Below are 15,475 nucleotides of genomic sequence, written 5' to 3' on the forward strand. Positions count from 1 at the left end.
TATAGGTTTTAAAACTTAAAGACGCTTTGAATAAATACATTTTATTGTGAAAATAGGAAAGGTACAAAATATATTTAGTACCATAAGTCGAAATTCAGTATCACGTGAAGAGTTTTAAGTTTATTAAAGACATCAGTGCAGTCACTATAAAGAAAACAACGTTTACTTTCGCAATGCATCCCTCTCCGCATGCTGTTATGTTTCTTTCCTGCAAAAAAAAGAAAAATAATTTTACCTAATTTTTTATAAAAAAGAAAATGAACTAGTTTGGTTAGGGAGTACCTACGCATCAACCAAATAATCGCGAATTTATTACGGTATTTACACAAAACGCAGATTTATAGCAATAATGTTCGTCTTATATCCATTAATAAGTACTAGATTCGCGATTATCTATTTATGGAATATATGTGATAAGCTGTGTCCACAAACCCGAAACAGAAATTAGTCGAACTCACAACGATGTACTTAAGTAAAGATAAGTATTTAAGGCTATGTAGGCGGCTTCGCTTTGTAACTGTGTATGCCCGACCATTACATAATGTACTTATAATATTGAATCTAGTTTTTTTGGTTTTATATAAATGTACCTACTGTTAAGTTCTGTGTGGTCTTTGTTTTATTGTTTAAATTATTTATGTCTGGGTGATCTGGATAAACTACTTTTAGCAACAGTCCATCCCCTGTTGACATTTTTCATTTTTCCTGTTTTGTGGTGCGAATAAACTGTTTTAGACAACGTTATCATTACCTTATCGTGATACGTGAAGCAGCCCTCTAGTCTTCGCCTCGGAAGCGCTCCCAAATCCAGTTTATGACAAGGCTCCCTGCTCGTTGTAGAATCTATTGTCGGCACAGGAATTGTGTTTGGTGGCATAGTGCAATTATCAAACTTCCACGCGCCGCGTTCAACGACCACCAGCATTAAATTTGTCTTCGGGACTAAAGTTGCCCAATATGGCGGATGACAGTCTCCAACACTTTCTTCGTACACGACAGGTGATAGTATCATTGAGTTGAGGAAGTATGACTGATTCAGAATGTACAGCTTAATGCTGTGGTCGCAAGAGAAGAAACGTTTGCCTTCTGGTTCATCGTTGGCTTCTATGGTTTTGTTTTCATTGTTTGTTTCGGGGTAGGGGGTGGTTGCCTCCATTGTGTCGCTCACTGAAGTAATTTTAAAATTATTACAATATAGAGTAAACGTCCTGTATTAGTGGTTAACGCACGTAACGTTAACCCTAGGTACAATCTCGTCAAAAGTAATTATTTTATCTAGCTTGGTTATCGGACCACACACTATAGCTACAATTAATTTTTACGACAAATTGGTCGCAAAAATAATAATCAGTAAGAGAGTGTTTTTATCAAGTCCACACAACACGTGTGTTTTGGTGACATTTTTTTAATAAATCGTGACCGTGTCAGAACTCTTAAAAATCAATTTTGTATCCTTGTAAGGAATATTCTCAAGAGCTCGAAAAGGATCAATTTAAAAATTCTTCATCAATAAACTGCTACATTATTTCTGGATAATATGGCCTACATGTATTTCCAAGATATTAAACAAATTATAGTGTTTTATAAAATAATAATTACCATAAGGTTCAATTGTAGCTGCATACAAATGATTTTTCCAATTTGCAAAATCAAATAATATTAGGAAGGCCTCAGTTAACAACCATTTGAATAAGTTTGACGCAACATCAAATATCTGAAAATTTACATTTATATTTGAAATAGGTTTCAAGGTCAGTAATCTGAATAGCAATGCCCATACCGAAAATATAAATCTTGCAATACGCTGGTGAATGGAAACAAAAACTCAACAAAAGTCGGGATCATTTAATAGCTAGCGCTATAGAAGCTACTGGGTACCAACCCTTGCTGCGTTAGCAGGGCTTGCCTTGAATTGGTTAAAAGAATAGAATATCGAAAGCGCGGGTACTGATATTTTTTTATGCTGCCAGCATTAAAGGTACATTGCCACAGGCACTTTTTAATATTTATTTCAGTATTACTATAACAGAATTGGCATAGTGCTTTCAGCGTGCAACACCTTTAGGTCATTAGTGCGGCCCCAGTTATGCACCAATGGAGTTTCTGTCTCTGTGCGCATTCAACATTCGCTACGTACGATAAAGACCCAAATAAGTCGAGGGCGTGTATCAGGTACGTCTGATCACGTACATGTTTGTAAAAAAAAAAGAACACAAAATCTAAGGCCCAGGCCAGGATTTTAAATACTGTTCATTTGATTTGAATTATTATTCTATACAGATTTGCTTAAGATTACAATTTTAATTTATGACTTAATTTATCTAAAACTTACCGAACCCCGTATCGACCAAGCACAATTTGGAACTTTAATCATTGATATGGGACAGAGTGCTTGATAGTTGAACACTTCTACATATTCAAAAATTTTCTTATGTATGAACGATTGAAGAACCAAAGGTTGGACGCGACCGAAAAAGTCACCAACAGAATTGTCGTCATTCTCGTCAACCAATACTACAATGTATCCCGAACTATCGATCAAGTAGCAGTCATATTTCCCATCCTTGTTACACGTCAGCTCCTGAAAAAGTTGAATATGTATCGATCCTGCCCTTATGCTTATGGTCACGAGCATCCAAGTGTGTCCAAGTAAGTATAAAAAATGAATTTGCTCATGTGCAAGACAAACACCCAGAGGAAGCTGAAAACAATCATATCAATACCTTTTAAAGTCCGCGCATGACAACAATAAATGATTTTAAAAAAATGGATCTGGACTTATAAGTTAAAAACAGTAATTTTTAAATGACTTCAAACAGAAAGTAATCAGTAAGACCAGTGTGTATGTTGTTGCAGTTGGGCATCAATTTCATAAGTGAATGTATGCTTTCCACAAATTTCAAACTGCAAATGAAACTTTGTCTGAACTGAACTATATAATTTTCAGTTCAGTAGTTCTCACATTTCTAAAAGGGAAACAAATAATGTTACCTATACATATCCCCTTCATAAACTTTTTTGGTTAAAAGGTATTTTATTAACATAGCCCCACCATGCAAAGCCTTTACCAAGAGGCTTATTTATGAACATATAACAGTCTCACCATCTGAAAGTGGAGTCTGCTAGTAGTAAATGCACATAAATTTAAGTTAATTATTATTATATCAAAAGATACGTATCTTTACAAATTTTCTTACTTTCTTCCAAAGTTTGGTAGCATATTTTACATGTAAATTCTGTGCTCGTATTCAATGTACTTACATCTCCATCCCTATTAGTAATATCCTGAAATACTTCAAGGAAGTTGGAATGCAAGTATTGGAACCCAACGACTCCCGCAGGCGTTTCAGAATCTCCGTCTTTGTAGAAAATTGCGTAACTGGCTGTTATTGTTATATCTCCTTCGCTATTTTGTACTGAGGGTCGAGTAGAAATAGTTGTATCTAATATAGGCAACGGTGTGGCAATCACTAAAGATTCTTTGCTTATCATGTGCTGCAGCACTGCAGCTTTGTACCAGGTCTCTTCTATTGCATTGTGGTATTTGTCGCCGAATACTCTAAAAACATGCCTTCATTAAGTCGCTTTAAATATATTTATCGTAAGGTAAGTCTTATCTAGTCTTTGAAGTGTTACAATACATATTATTGTGAAAATACATGTTGTGAAAATACATATTACGTTTTAACCATTGGTTTATTATCTTTAATTATATAGAAGAGTATATCGCATCAATGGGTAATTATTAACATGATTTTTCAATTACAAAGTCAATATCGTTCTGAGAGGGTCAATATTTAGTTCAATATCACTTTTAACATACACAATATTTCTTTTATTTAAGAAAAAAAAAATACTTAAACACTGGCAATGTGCGTGTCCATGGGCGGCGGTATAACTTAAAATCATGGTGAGCCTCCTGCCCGTCTGCCTCCAATTACATAAATATACTTAATGCTTACTCGCCCTTAAATTTCTTCTTTCTAAAACCATTTTCATTGACGATCTCATTCTTGTCATCATCGAATATATAATGCCACCGTGTTAGTCCACTAGATGTCGCTATAAAACGTACACTGACGTTGTATTTCTTAGCTAATTCCCTTTCCTCTAGCGTGGCGTCCCAATGTCTGAAGTATGGACTGGATAATTTCGCGTCAAACACCAACTGCTTGACCAAATCTTCATTACAGTAATAATCGTCTTTGCCTAATGGTGTTGTACCGCAATGAGCTGGAATGCGATGAACAAATATATTATAAAACTAAGGTCTTAGTTATATAAGAACAGAATACGTTAGTGGGGTAGATGTCTCATATTGAATGTCTCCATTTTAATTAGTGTATTAAACTTAAAGTCAAAATATTCCATTTCGTACATACATGAAAACAAGGTAGGTATTTAAAAAATCAAATATTCTCAGCCTTTTTCAGCGGTATAAGCACACATTTACCGTTACTTTAAGAAAACACAAGTACATGGTAGATCAAGATGAAGCACACTTTGAATTAATAACACCTTAATAACTTAGTAAATACTTACTTTCAATATTAAACGGCACATCCTGCGTTTCATCGCCATATTGTTTCTTTGTAATATCAATTTTGTTCTTGGAAAGATTTACAAGGAACTTAAATATCTCAACTTCAAAGTCTTCCGATTCATGTCCTTCTAAATAATGATATTTGCAGTAAACCCTGAAAATAAGTTCTGTATAAAAAATTAAAAAACATATTTGATTTTTTAAATAACATATTATTAGTTTCACGTCGCTATCCATTATAGAGAAAATAAAAAGTACATTTTTTTATATATGTTTGCATACAACTACATACAAATAAAATTATAAAAATATTACCAGTCAGGATGAACTCGATAAGTAAAATTGAAGTAACTGGTTACATTGACACCAATAAGTTCTTGACCCTGTTTAGCTTCTAAGGGATTGTCCTTCAACATCAATTCCGTGTCCCCATATCCCATAGGCAACGAAATACCCATAGAGAATGGCGTACCCTCTAATTTATTAAAGAAGTAATCGTGTTTCACGCGAGCTATTCTCCTGAGAACAATATTGGTACATAAGAAAACAAATCGTAATAACAAGCTTTGTAACCCTTTATAATAACATTATATATATATATATATATATATACTTTGGATATACTTATATATATGTATATAAGTATATCCAAAGCTTTAATTTCTCGTCTAACATAGTAATAACGGAGAATTTAATATTACAAAGCACAAATATTTGCTTTACAAAAAAATGTGTGCTTTACCACTTAGATTGGTACTAATAGTACTCAAGATTGGAGTCTGTATAATAATGAAATTGATTAGGTCGCATTAATTGTGATAACGTTAGTAACATTAAGTCGTATGAATTTTCATTTCTACTATTTTTGTTAAATTAATTCTACTAAGATGAAAGTAATTTAATAAAGTTCGCTCGTCGAGGTCAAACGAAGTGAAAATTGTTTAAACGTTCTTGTTTTTCTACATCGCAGACATTACTGAAGGTTATGTCTTCCTACTAAGGATTCATAATTTTCTTCCTACACGTTTTGTAAACGTCTTTTGTTTTTAGGATAATTTTTATACTCGAAATTAAGATTTATTTAAAACGAATATCTGATAGACATATAGGTAATAATAATTTCTGATTTGTTAAAAATATAATTTTACCTTTTTTAAGTAGGCTTGAGTTGCTCTATAGGAAACATTATTAAAAATCTAACATAAGTTTAAAATATTACAGTTAAATAAATAAATGCCTAAAATTCTTTTGCACTTACCTCATATTGTCATAATGAAACAGCACCTTGACATTGGTCATATTCCCGTCAGTACCATTTACCAAATGCTCTCTCAACTGCTTGATCTGGTCTCCAAGTTCTCGAGGACCCTTACCATCATCCACTTGTTCCACTTCAACGAAATCCACGCTGTTATAGTTCTCTTGGAGTTCATTATTTATCTATATTCCAAAAAAATAAACAAAATCGTGTCCAATACATAATATTATAACCTAAAAATTTACCGGGACTTTGCTATTTGGCAATTTGTCAAGGTGGTCTTTAAAGTTTGTGTGTAGTGAAAATATCCTCCAAAAATGGTCCATTCCTTGAAAAATATGAATATGTCACTGAACGTTAACACGCCTAGAGCGAAAACGGTTACGTGTTTTTTACTACGCCAAAGGAAACGTCGTTCGTTTCAAGATAAGATCAGAGTCAAGACTAGCGCCAATAACAAAATCAAATACGTTTTTGACATACCAATGTACCTCCAAATATGAATTTGTATACAATAGTTTAGTTGAACGAAACTATAATATATTTTTATCATATGTTAGGAGGCCCGTGATGCAACAAAAATACATATTGAATGTAGGTCTCCTCGTGTTTCAACTCGCTACATACAATTATTATACTATACTTACTGTCATATACCCAATTGTGGAAGTTACAAACATTTTTGTATGATTATCCTTGAATTGGCATTAGAAAGAGAAAATGCAATCTTGTATGCATTAATTATAAATCAAGTTATATCGTAAAACCGAATTTGATTCACTGTGTGATTTAAAATATATGCGAAAATTGCAAGATACTGTTGCTTGCACGTCTGCAAATTTTTAATGATTGACCAGACACACTAAGCCCTTTTTTGCATTACCAACAATAGTAACGTTATAGTATATTTATGCTGGATTCGTTTCAGCGAGGTTTATTCGCATCTATAGTCATACTATTAACGAAGTAGGCATATAATTATCCGATTATGTATAATATAAAACAACAAACTAGCTGCTACATTATAAGCGTACTGTTGTACATCACTATACAGTAATGTAAGTATGAAACACCACTTACCGTAATAATTAAGAACGGGTGCAATAGAAGATATCCATTATTGCTCACAATGAATGAATAACCATTGACTCCAAGCTACAAATAATTATCACGTCATATTAAATTTCAGAAGAAGTCCAAACGCGATTTAATTTTTAACTAAATCTCGCGTTGATGCTCATAAAATTATGTGATACAATTTGATCAAGATTATACATTTAATGAGATTGCAAAATAAACAATTTTATATACATATACTAAAAGTTGTGTTGGCCTAATGGTTTCAGCGTGCGACCCTCATTCCTGAGGTCGTATGTTCGATTCCCGGCTGTGCACCAATGGACTTTCTTTCTATGTGCACATTTAACGTTCGCTCGAACGGCGAAGGAAAATATCGTGAGGAAACCGGCTTGTCTTAGATCCAAAAAGTCGACGGCGTGTGTCAGGCACAGAAGGCCAATCACCTACTTGCCTATATCGATTGACAAATGATCATGAAACAGATACAGAAATCTGAGGCCCAGACCTAAAAAGGTTATAGTGCTCCTGATTTTACTCCAGTTTGAACTTAAATCACTTTCAATACTTTCAAGCAGCTGGAAAAATTTAGAATACTATTATTATAAAACCTTCGATATTCAAACTGTTACGCACCTGATGTGGTTGGGCTAACTTGGCGATGCTGTCTATAGGCACATCTGTACCAGCAACTCCCAGCAATCTTGCATCATTGTGATTCTCATTGTAGTTGTAGTCAAATGCTGGAATCGCAACCGATGTCACTAACTTGTCCTCGTCGGGCTACAAAGCAATGAAAAAAAATCTTAAGGAATTAAATAAAGGATAAATTAAATTTTTCTGTAAATATGTAAATTATAGACGATACATATGAAGCTAAAATAAGTTATTAGACTCTTTAATAAAAGATTTTAATGTTCTTACTAATTTAAAATATTCAATCAAGGAAATTAGAGTTTATTATGTATATTAAAAATTAGGTCCACACCCAATATGGGGTTTGTAAATATACGTTATAAAGATATAATGTATCCCTAGTTCGCCATTTCTCTCTCCTAAACCTATTAGTGGTCAAAATTTTGCAGTATTGTATTGGCGAAGATATGTTTTGTACAAATCGTTATAAAAACTACATCATAAATTAAACACGAAATATATTCGTGATACTCAGCATACGCTTAACATAAGTGTGTGGAAATGTATTTCAAAGGAATTCAATAAACTACACAATGTGCCCTTCAATTTCTCTTTACCCCGTAATTACAGAAATTCTGGGTCATCCTTCGGGATATTAAAGAAAGAAATTGTATAATATTTTATTCGTTCGTTTTTGTCAAATAAAATTAAAGTATAGTCATGTTCAATATTAAATTATGAATAATATATATGAAAAAAAAACGTTGACTTACCGTTGAAACATCGTTGCTCACATTCCATTTCTCAGTTCTCTAAAATAAAAATAAAACATTTATTTAAAAGATTACAGACTCAAAAAGTCACAGTCGGTTCTCACTTTTAAACATTTTATTGATTAAACACAATGTGTATTTGCCACCGTATTCGAAGGCAAACTACATACATATTTTGACGAATATAATTTCTATCCCTTCTATGGTAGGTATGTATGGAACATATATATATTAAAGGGGAACTAAGCTTCTACTAAACTAGAGATATTTAGATATAATTTAAAATAATGAAGGGGATTTAGCAAGATATCGCTCCGAACCTATTTACTTCGATGTTGGAATCCGTTTTCAAGAAACAAAATTGAGAAAATTGGTTGGTTGACTGGTCCGTCGACCTGCACACAGCAAGCAAGGACCTAGCCGAGCAAGGGAACTTTGGATGGAGCCTATGATTATTTTTGATCGATAGAACTTACTTACATGATTAACACCAAATATATGAAATTTTATTAAATTATGTATAGATTTGTGCCCTCATTGGCTACTTTATGTATAATAATTTGTTTTTAAATATTTCAATCAATATAGATTACCTTAAGTCACAATATTCTGAATTATTAAGGAAGTTTCATTACTAAACCTGGCATTTTTTTAATATTCTACTCATTTTGCATACTTGTTTATGTATTATATAAGCAAAGAGCATACAAAAGATCTTAATTTGCGGTTCATTCTTGAGTTCAAATGAACGTTTGTGAAATACTTTTACATTTCTGAACTGCCAGTTCCGTTTTTTACATTATGCAGATGAAGCTTTCTAGCTACGACTGTTGCTCGCGCAGTAAGAATATAAACGAATTTATCTTTCATAAACTATGAATTTCCAAGTTAAAATAATTTTTGTTAATGTGCTGTAATGAAAATTTTAAACAACCTAAAGGCCGTTTAAGAAAAAAATTATAAGTGTATAATAAAGTGCGTATTAACTTTACGCTTAAGGTTATTTAATTGAATATAATATCTATAAACATACAAACAACGTAGAGATTATTGTTGAAAAAAACACTAATTCATACTTCTTTACTTGTATATGAATCTAGTAGAAATGTGAAGATATATAGAAGATATGCAAAATGAAAAGAAATTTGTAATAGACGCTAAATCACTGCCAAAAATTAAGTAGATGTAACTCCTTTTTTATTTACATTGAAAGTGTTATGTAACAATGTAATACAAAGAATTCAGAAGTGTCTCCGTTAACAAGGGGTCTTGCAATCATTGCATTGTTTGTCACTCTTTTGTTCTATGAGGAAAATTGTCTCACCGAGAATTTTGTATACGTAATTTTTCTCGTGTGTTCCCAATTAATACATTGTTAAGCTTATCGACACTTGAAGGTATTGAATAACTTTAAAAATAAGGTATATTTATTTATTATTATAATTATTTTATTTATTTAATATTAATTTAACTTTTTTAAAAGTGCAATTTCCAAATTCCTTAGTTAACTGTCATAATTTTCAGTTTCCAGCTATTAAAGTTTAGACTCTGCATTAAGGTAGGATAAAAAACAGCATATTTCAACACACTGAGTTAAATTTTAATAGTTTGATATTATATGCTTAACGGCAACTTACTGTATAGTCAATGTTGGCATGAGTCCAAGTGGGTGGTGGTTCCTCCCCTGCTAAAATCATGGGACGAGCGATGACGTTGATGTATTTTAGCACCTGCTGTTGAACCTCTTCTACAGAATGTATATGCACGAAAAAACCTGACAAAAAACTTAGAAATATAATCCGTCTTTATTACATAAACACGGATTATATTATGATATTGATATCATATATGCTTTTTACAACGTCTTTTTTTAAATGGTGGAATGTTTTTTAATTCGAGATAATATGATTAACTGTTATTAATTATTCATTAAATTATATATTTTTTTAATCACCTCTATTTAAACAAGCCATCCACTGTATTTCCCTAACATTTGTGACCTCTTTGCCGATTAGGTAAGTGAATACTCGGACAGGTATGTACGTTTTCCCATCAACCGTCTCACGATTGTACTCTTCAAAGACCTCGGTAAGATTTCCAGGAACATAGTCTGTTATTACCATCACCAACTGATTGCACCCTTGAGCACTAGTCACATTGCAATGGTGACGTCTCTATAAAAGTACATCTGTTACACATATCACCGTTAGGTTTAGGGATTCTTATTTTTTTGTGTGGATCCGACTTTGGATTGCCTATTAAAGTGTTTTGATGTAAGTTAGAGGTTTTTGTGATTAATATGTATGTGTTTATGTGTATATGTTTCGTTAGATCTAACTCAGTCTGAGATTATGTCAAACGGAACAATTTAGAGTTCAATATAATGTTTTCTTGTAGATCATTAACCTTGAATATATCACATAAAATACTGTTGATTCAATATATACAATGCCATACATAATCCGTTATTTTACAGAACAGGTATTTTTGTTAATTTTATATAAACAAGCTGTTTAAATTATTCAATGAAAAAACGCTTGGCAGTAAAATCAGTAGTGAATAAGTACTTTAATAAACAATTACCTCTTTCAAAGTTGTAAAAGCTTTTATATACGCCTCGGTGAGGTTGGCGTTTCCTCCCAGAGGCACCTTGTGTTTTTTCCCACCGTCAGTCGGCTCTAGCGTGTCACTTATTGTTGACAAATTCTCCGGCGTAGCTTGTACTAAGCCTACGAAACACGAAACTACTTCCGATGTATTCGCTTTAAACGTATACACATTTACATAATCGTTATTCGACAAAGTGGCTAGAAGTGATTGCAAAGTTCTCCGTGCGACATAGTTCTTAAATCCAGTCATAGAACCAGAGACGTCGAATAAGATTATGACATCTTTAGAGCAGGTCGCGGCTTCTATGTACCACGATTTCACTCGACAATCGTACGTATCAGCTTCGTGCATGATCCAAGGCATTCCGGGGTAGAAACGTAGTATTCCATGCGAACTTCCAAAGTATTGCCACACTAAAGATGGATCGGAGTTATAATTCTTAATAAATATTTCATTAAGCCCCTTCGACCAGAGTATTGCCTTTAATGCGTCTTCCTCTAAAATATAAATAATGAATTTAAGTTATATAAAAATGTTTTTAAGCGAGCAATAATGTCAGTAAAGCTTGATTTAGTTTGGTTATTGTATAATATTATGTTATTTGACAACTTTATTTTCGGTGACAGTACCGCACTTCTTGCATTTCTTTCATTTTGTATCTATTATATATATTGCCCTTCTTATCATTTCATTTTAGTTACCTCATTTTTTTGTACTTTGAATGCAACGAAATATTAAATAAATATAACAAAATACATCTTAAGTAGTGAAGGTAAATTAGACGTACCTATATATAAACAGAAAAAAAAAACCTCGAATAATCTTTTCAAATGTTTACATACCTTTATAATAAATATTAGTAGGAACATGTATACAACTCATGTTAGTATTTGTGTCGATGTCATAAAAATGTGAATCCTTTTCTAATGTAACATTTATATAATGTGGATTGTCTCTGGCAAATTTGGGAACTTCTTCTGTTCTCTCTAGCTCATTACCATCTTCGTAAAAGAAATTAGAATATTTAGCTGAGCAATAACTGAATGAATCATTATTTGCTTCGGTCACATTAAACTCGGATGCAAGACGCTCGGCTGTCGCGTGAATGCACTAAAATATAAAATGAGAAATTTACAAATTCTATACAATATAATATTTACTTTATTTCACTTAAATATAACATTAATATGAATGTGAACTGAATTAGTTAATTAAAATATTTATATAAAAAAAATTGTATTTAACAAAACAGTATTAACATAGACTATATATAAGACCATAGACTATAGACCTAGAAGATATAATGTTAAAATTTTTCTTATTAATCTTAAGATTCTCTTATTTCAAATCATTAGTTTTCGCTCAAATGTACCTTAACAGCGTTGATTTTCCTCGTTAACATAGTACTGACAGATCGCAATGAAGATTCTAAAATCTGTCCTCCGTCTTTTTTCTTGACACTGGCATTCATTTGTTTATATTTCTGGAATAAAGCGAAGTATAAAGGCACTCGAAATTTCTCACTAAAAAATAAATTAATATACTCAGTAAAGGAAATAAATTTTTCACCGCTGGTAATTTGACTTATAACTATTAGTACTTGCTATTCTGGTTACATTTTTTGTTCCATAGAACATGACGGACAAAAAGAATGCGATAGACTTGATTGTACTGTGCGAAAATAATTTAATGAAGCAGCGCAATTTCCTGTCTTATATTTCGTTAATTCGGTATTTTTTTTTTAATTTCACCACGAGAATTGATTGGGCCAGGATACCCCCTATCCATATCGATGGTGTAATTTTAAATTTTAGCCGTACAGTAAAAAAATTGGGGGTTTTATTTGATCAAAATTTATCCTGGGAGCAGCATGTTAAAGAAGTTAGCCGAAAATTATACGGTGCCTCCAGTATCCTTCGACGTCTTAGTAATTTTCTTCCCTTTAGTACCAAAACCTCACTGGCGCAATCTCTCCTCCTGCCTTTACTGGACTACGCCGATTCTTGCTCCTCCGATCTTAACGAGGAATTGCTAAATAGACTGGATCGTCTTCAAAATTTCTGTATCAGATTTATATTCGGTCTAAGAAAGTACGATCATATCTCTGCGTTCCGTAAGCGGCTAGGCTGGTTGCCAATTCGTCAGCGACGTGATGCTCATGTTCTTCATCTCCTATATTCCATCCTGTTCAACCCTACAACTACTTCCTATCTCAAAAATGATTTCAATTTTTTGGGAGCCCATAACTATAGCTTACGCTCTTCCGAAAACTATACCCTTGAAATCCCATCTCATAACTCCTCCTTTCTTGGCGATTCCTTTAAGGTCTCCGCAGTTGGGCTATGGAATTCACTTCCCGTCCCTATTCGCTTAGCTCCTTCTTTATCTTCCTTTAAATTTCTTCTGTACAAATATTACCTGTCCACATCGTATCCCTAACTTTCTTACTAACTACTAACTGACGTGAGACTTATCTTAAATTATCGTGATTTATGTGTCTTTTTACTCTTTAATGTATCTTTAATATTTTATTCCTGTTTAGTTTTTGTTTTAATAACTGTGTATTACATGTATTTTGCACTTCTTGCCTATCTTATTTAATACATTTCTTTTTTCTTTACTCACAGTGGTTGTCTGGAAGAGATCGCTCGTAAGCGATAAGGCCGCCAGTTGCCCTCCTTTTGATTTAATTATGTTAATTTTTTTTTTTTGTAGTGTAACGAAGTGTAAATAAATAAATAAAATAAATTTCCTTTTGAATTGAATATTGCGATCAATTTTTGAACTTGATTCTAAGGTACATCTACATACATCTTGCCATTCTCAGACAAATACCAATTGTATATATTTAAATAACATTGCGACTTATGAATATCATAACTTTTAAGTTTGCGTGTTAAAAAAATAACTGCACTATCATTCATCAAATGTTAATACTTCACCGTTTTAAAACAAAATTTAATGTAATTACATATTTAATTACAACTATATTTTATAACATTAATGATTTAACCAACTTTAGTTATTGGATTTTAAGTTTAAAAGAAAATATCTTTGAGTACCACCAATCCATCAAATACATGTAGACAGCTTTATATAAATTAAACACTGTATACTTATATAATATGCGAGACGACCACTGCTATGTGTCTTGGTTCATTCAGCTTTATAGCGACAATAAGAAATCAGAGAAATGGAACAGAATACACCCAATAGTATTTTATTATTTATATTCCATATAAATACTTTTGTGTCAAAATGGCTTAAACGTATAAGAGGCCTGTTATAAGAATTCAGTTACAGTCAATTGAGCAAAAGCTCTAGGGTAACTTACAATCCTGATTTGATCCGATTTCGTGAGAGACTCGCTAAGCCTCCATAATTCGTCGCCCAATGTTCTGGCCCATTCTTTAACACTGAAAATAAAGTAATATAAAATTGACTAAAGACGGTTTATAATGTGTTTGTCTCGTCATGAATTGAAGCTCGAACCTCTGGACGACAAAGTGATCATTAAAGATTTACTGAGGGACGATGGTTATCAATTGCTTTTGTTTAATTTGTAATATTACATTTATTTTTAAATAAACGAAAATAAGCACGAATGATTTGTGAAATACTTTATATTTTAATTCTAGAATATTAAACAGAAATTGTACACTTTGTACTTCGCATTGGAAATTATTGATAAAGAGAAAAGTCAAGGTAAGAAGCTACTCATTAACAGTTGTTGTTGTTCAGACATCACTACATTACTGCAACCTTATTACAATGGTCTGTAACTACAATATACCCGTAGTTTACTGTAGTAAAACTATTGCAATAAACTCACCATGTGGCATAAATTTTTACGACATTAGCCCAAACATAAACTTTATTGAACGTATTCTTAAATAGAAATAATTAACAAACACATACGTATCAGATCTCCATGCGGGGACCGGCTCTAGTAAGATAACTATAGTAAATAAGAACAGATATTTGTGCTGCATCTCGAAACACTTCACTATCCAACAAACACTACGCGATAAGGCACATTAATACACAGATAACATTCAGAAAATAGAATTTGAAAACTCGTAACATGTATCAATTATACTGAAAGCTTTCACCAGTGTGAGATAACGAACAAGGCCACTACGTGTATAAATATTTACTAACAGGACGTGGATATAAAAATTCTACGTGCGTAAAGTGAAGGCTGAAGACACTAGAGGTTTAAGGTAGTCACAGGTATCACAACGCGGTTCGAATTAAGACTTAAAATTGGTTTCGCGGGCGGGCGGCCTGGCCCGCGGCGGAGTTAACTGAGCCGCGGGCGACGTTATTCACGGCGGACGCACGTGCTACGTCTATTCTGGGCGGGCAGCGATTCGCATCGAACGGGAGCGAAGTAGGTCGGCGCTCGGTTTGACACAGTACAATTAACACAGTTACTAAATTGTTGAAAACGCTATAGCTAATTACTGTATGCTCAAATGCTTACCTTATTCTATATGAGCAAGACAATTTGTATACTTGGGATCGAAAATCTGAAATTATGTCAGCACTGTATCCGAGATAAAAAGGAGAATTGGA

The 15,475-nt window shown here is 32.9% G+C and overlaps 1 protein-coding gene across 1 annotated transcript; it reads right to left on the minus strand.

The window, feature by feature from the left end:
• Positions 1-31: 31 nt before the first annotated feature.
• LOC123716418 (voltage-dependent calcium channel subunit alpha-2/delta-3) lies at positions 32-15,236 on the minus strand. The gene is made up of 19 exons (XM_045672155.1): positions 14,816-15,236; positions 14,232-14,313; positions 12,270-12,380; positions 11,740-12,007; positions 10,871-11,394; positions 10,242-10,461; positions 9,925-10,061; positions 8,288-8,326; positions 7,515-7,661; positions 6,882-6,956; positions 5,802-5,983; positions 4,859-5,062; positions 4,543-4,697; positions 3,963-4,233; positions 3,262-3,559; positions 2,333-2,581; positions 1,600-1,714; positions 752-1,167; positions 32-208 (listed from the first exon to the last, which is right to left on the minus strand). Exons 1-19 carry the CDS (start codon positions 14,887-14,889, stop codon positions 101-103), a joined length of 3,675 nt encoding a protein of 1,224 aa, XP_045528111.1. The 5' UTR covers positions 14,890-15,236; the 3' UTR covers positions 32-100.
• Positions 15,237-15,475: the final 239 nt, after the last annotated feature.

This window comes from Pieris brassicae, chromosome 11, assembly GCF_905147105.1.
Source record: "Pieris brassicae chromosome 11, ilPieBrab1.1, whole genome shotgun sequence".
NCBI classification, from domain to species: Eukaryota; Metazoa; Arthropoda; class Insecta; order Lepidoptera; family Pieridae; genus Pieris; species Pieris brassicae.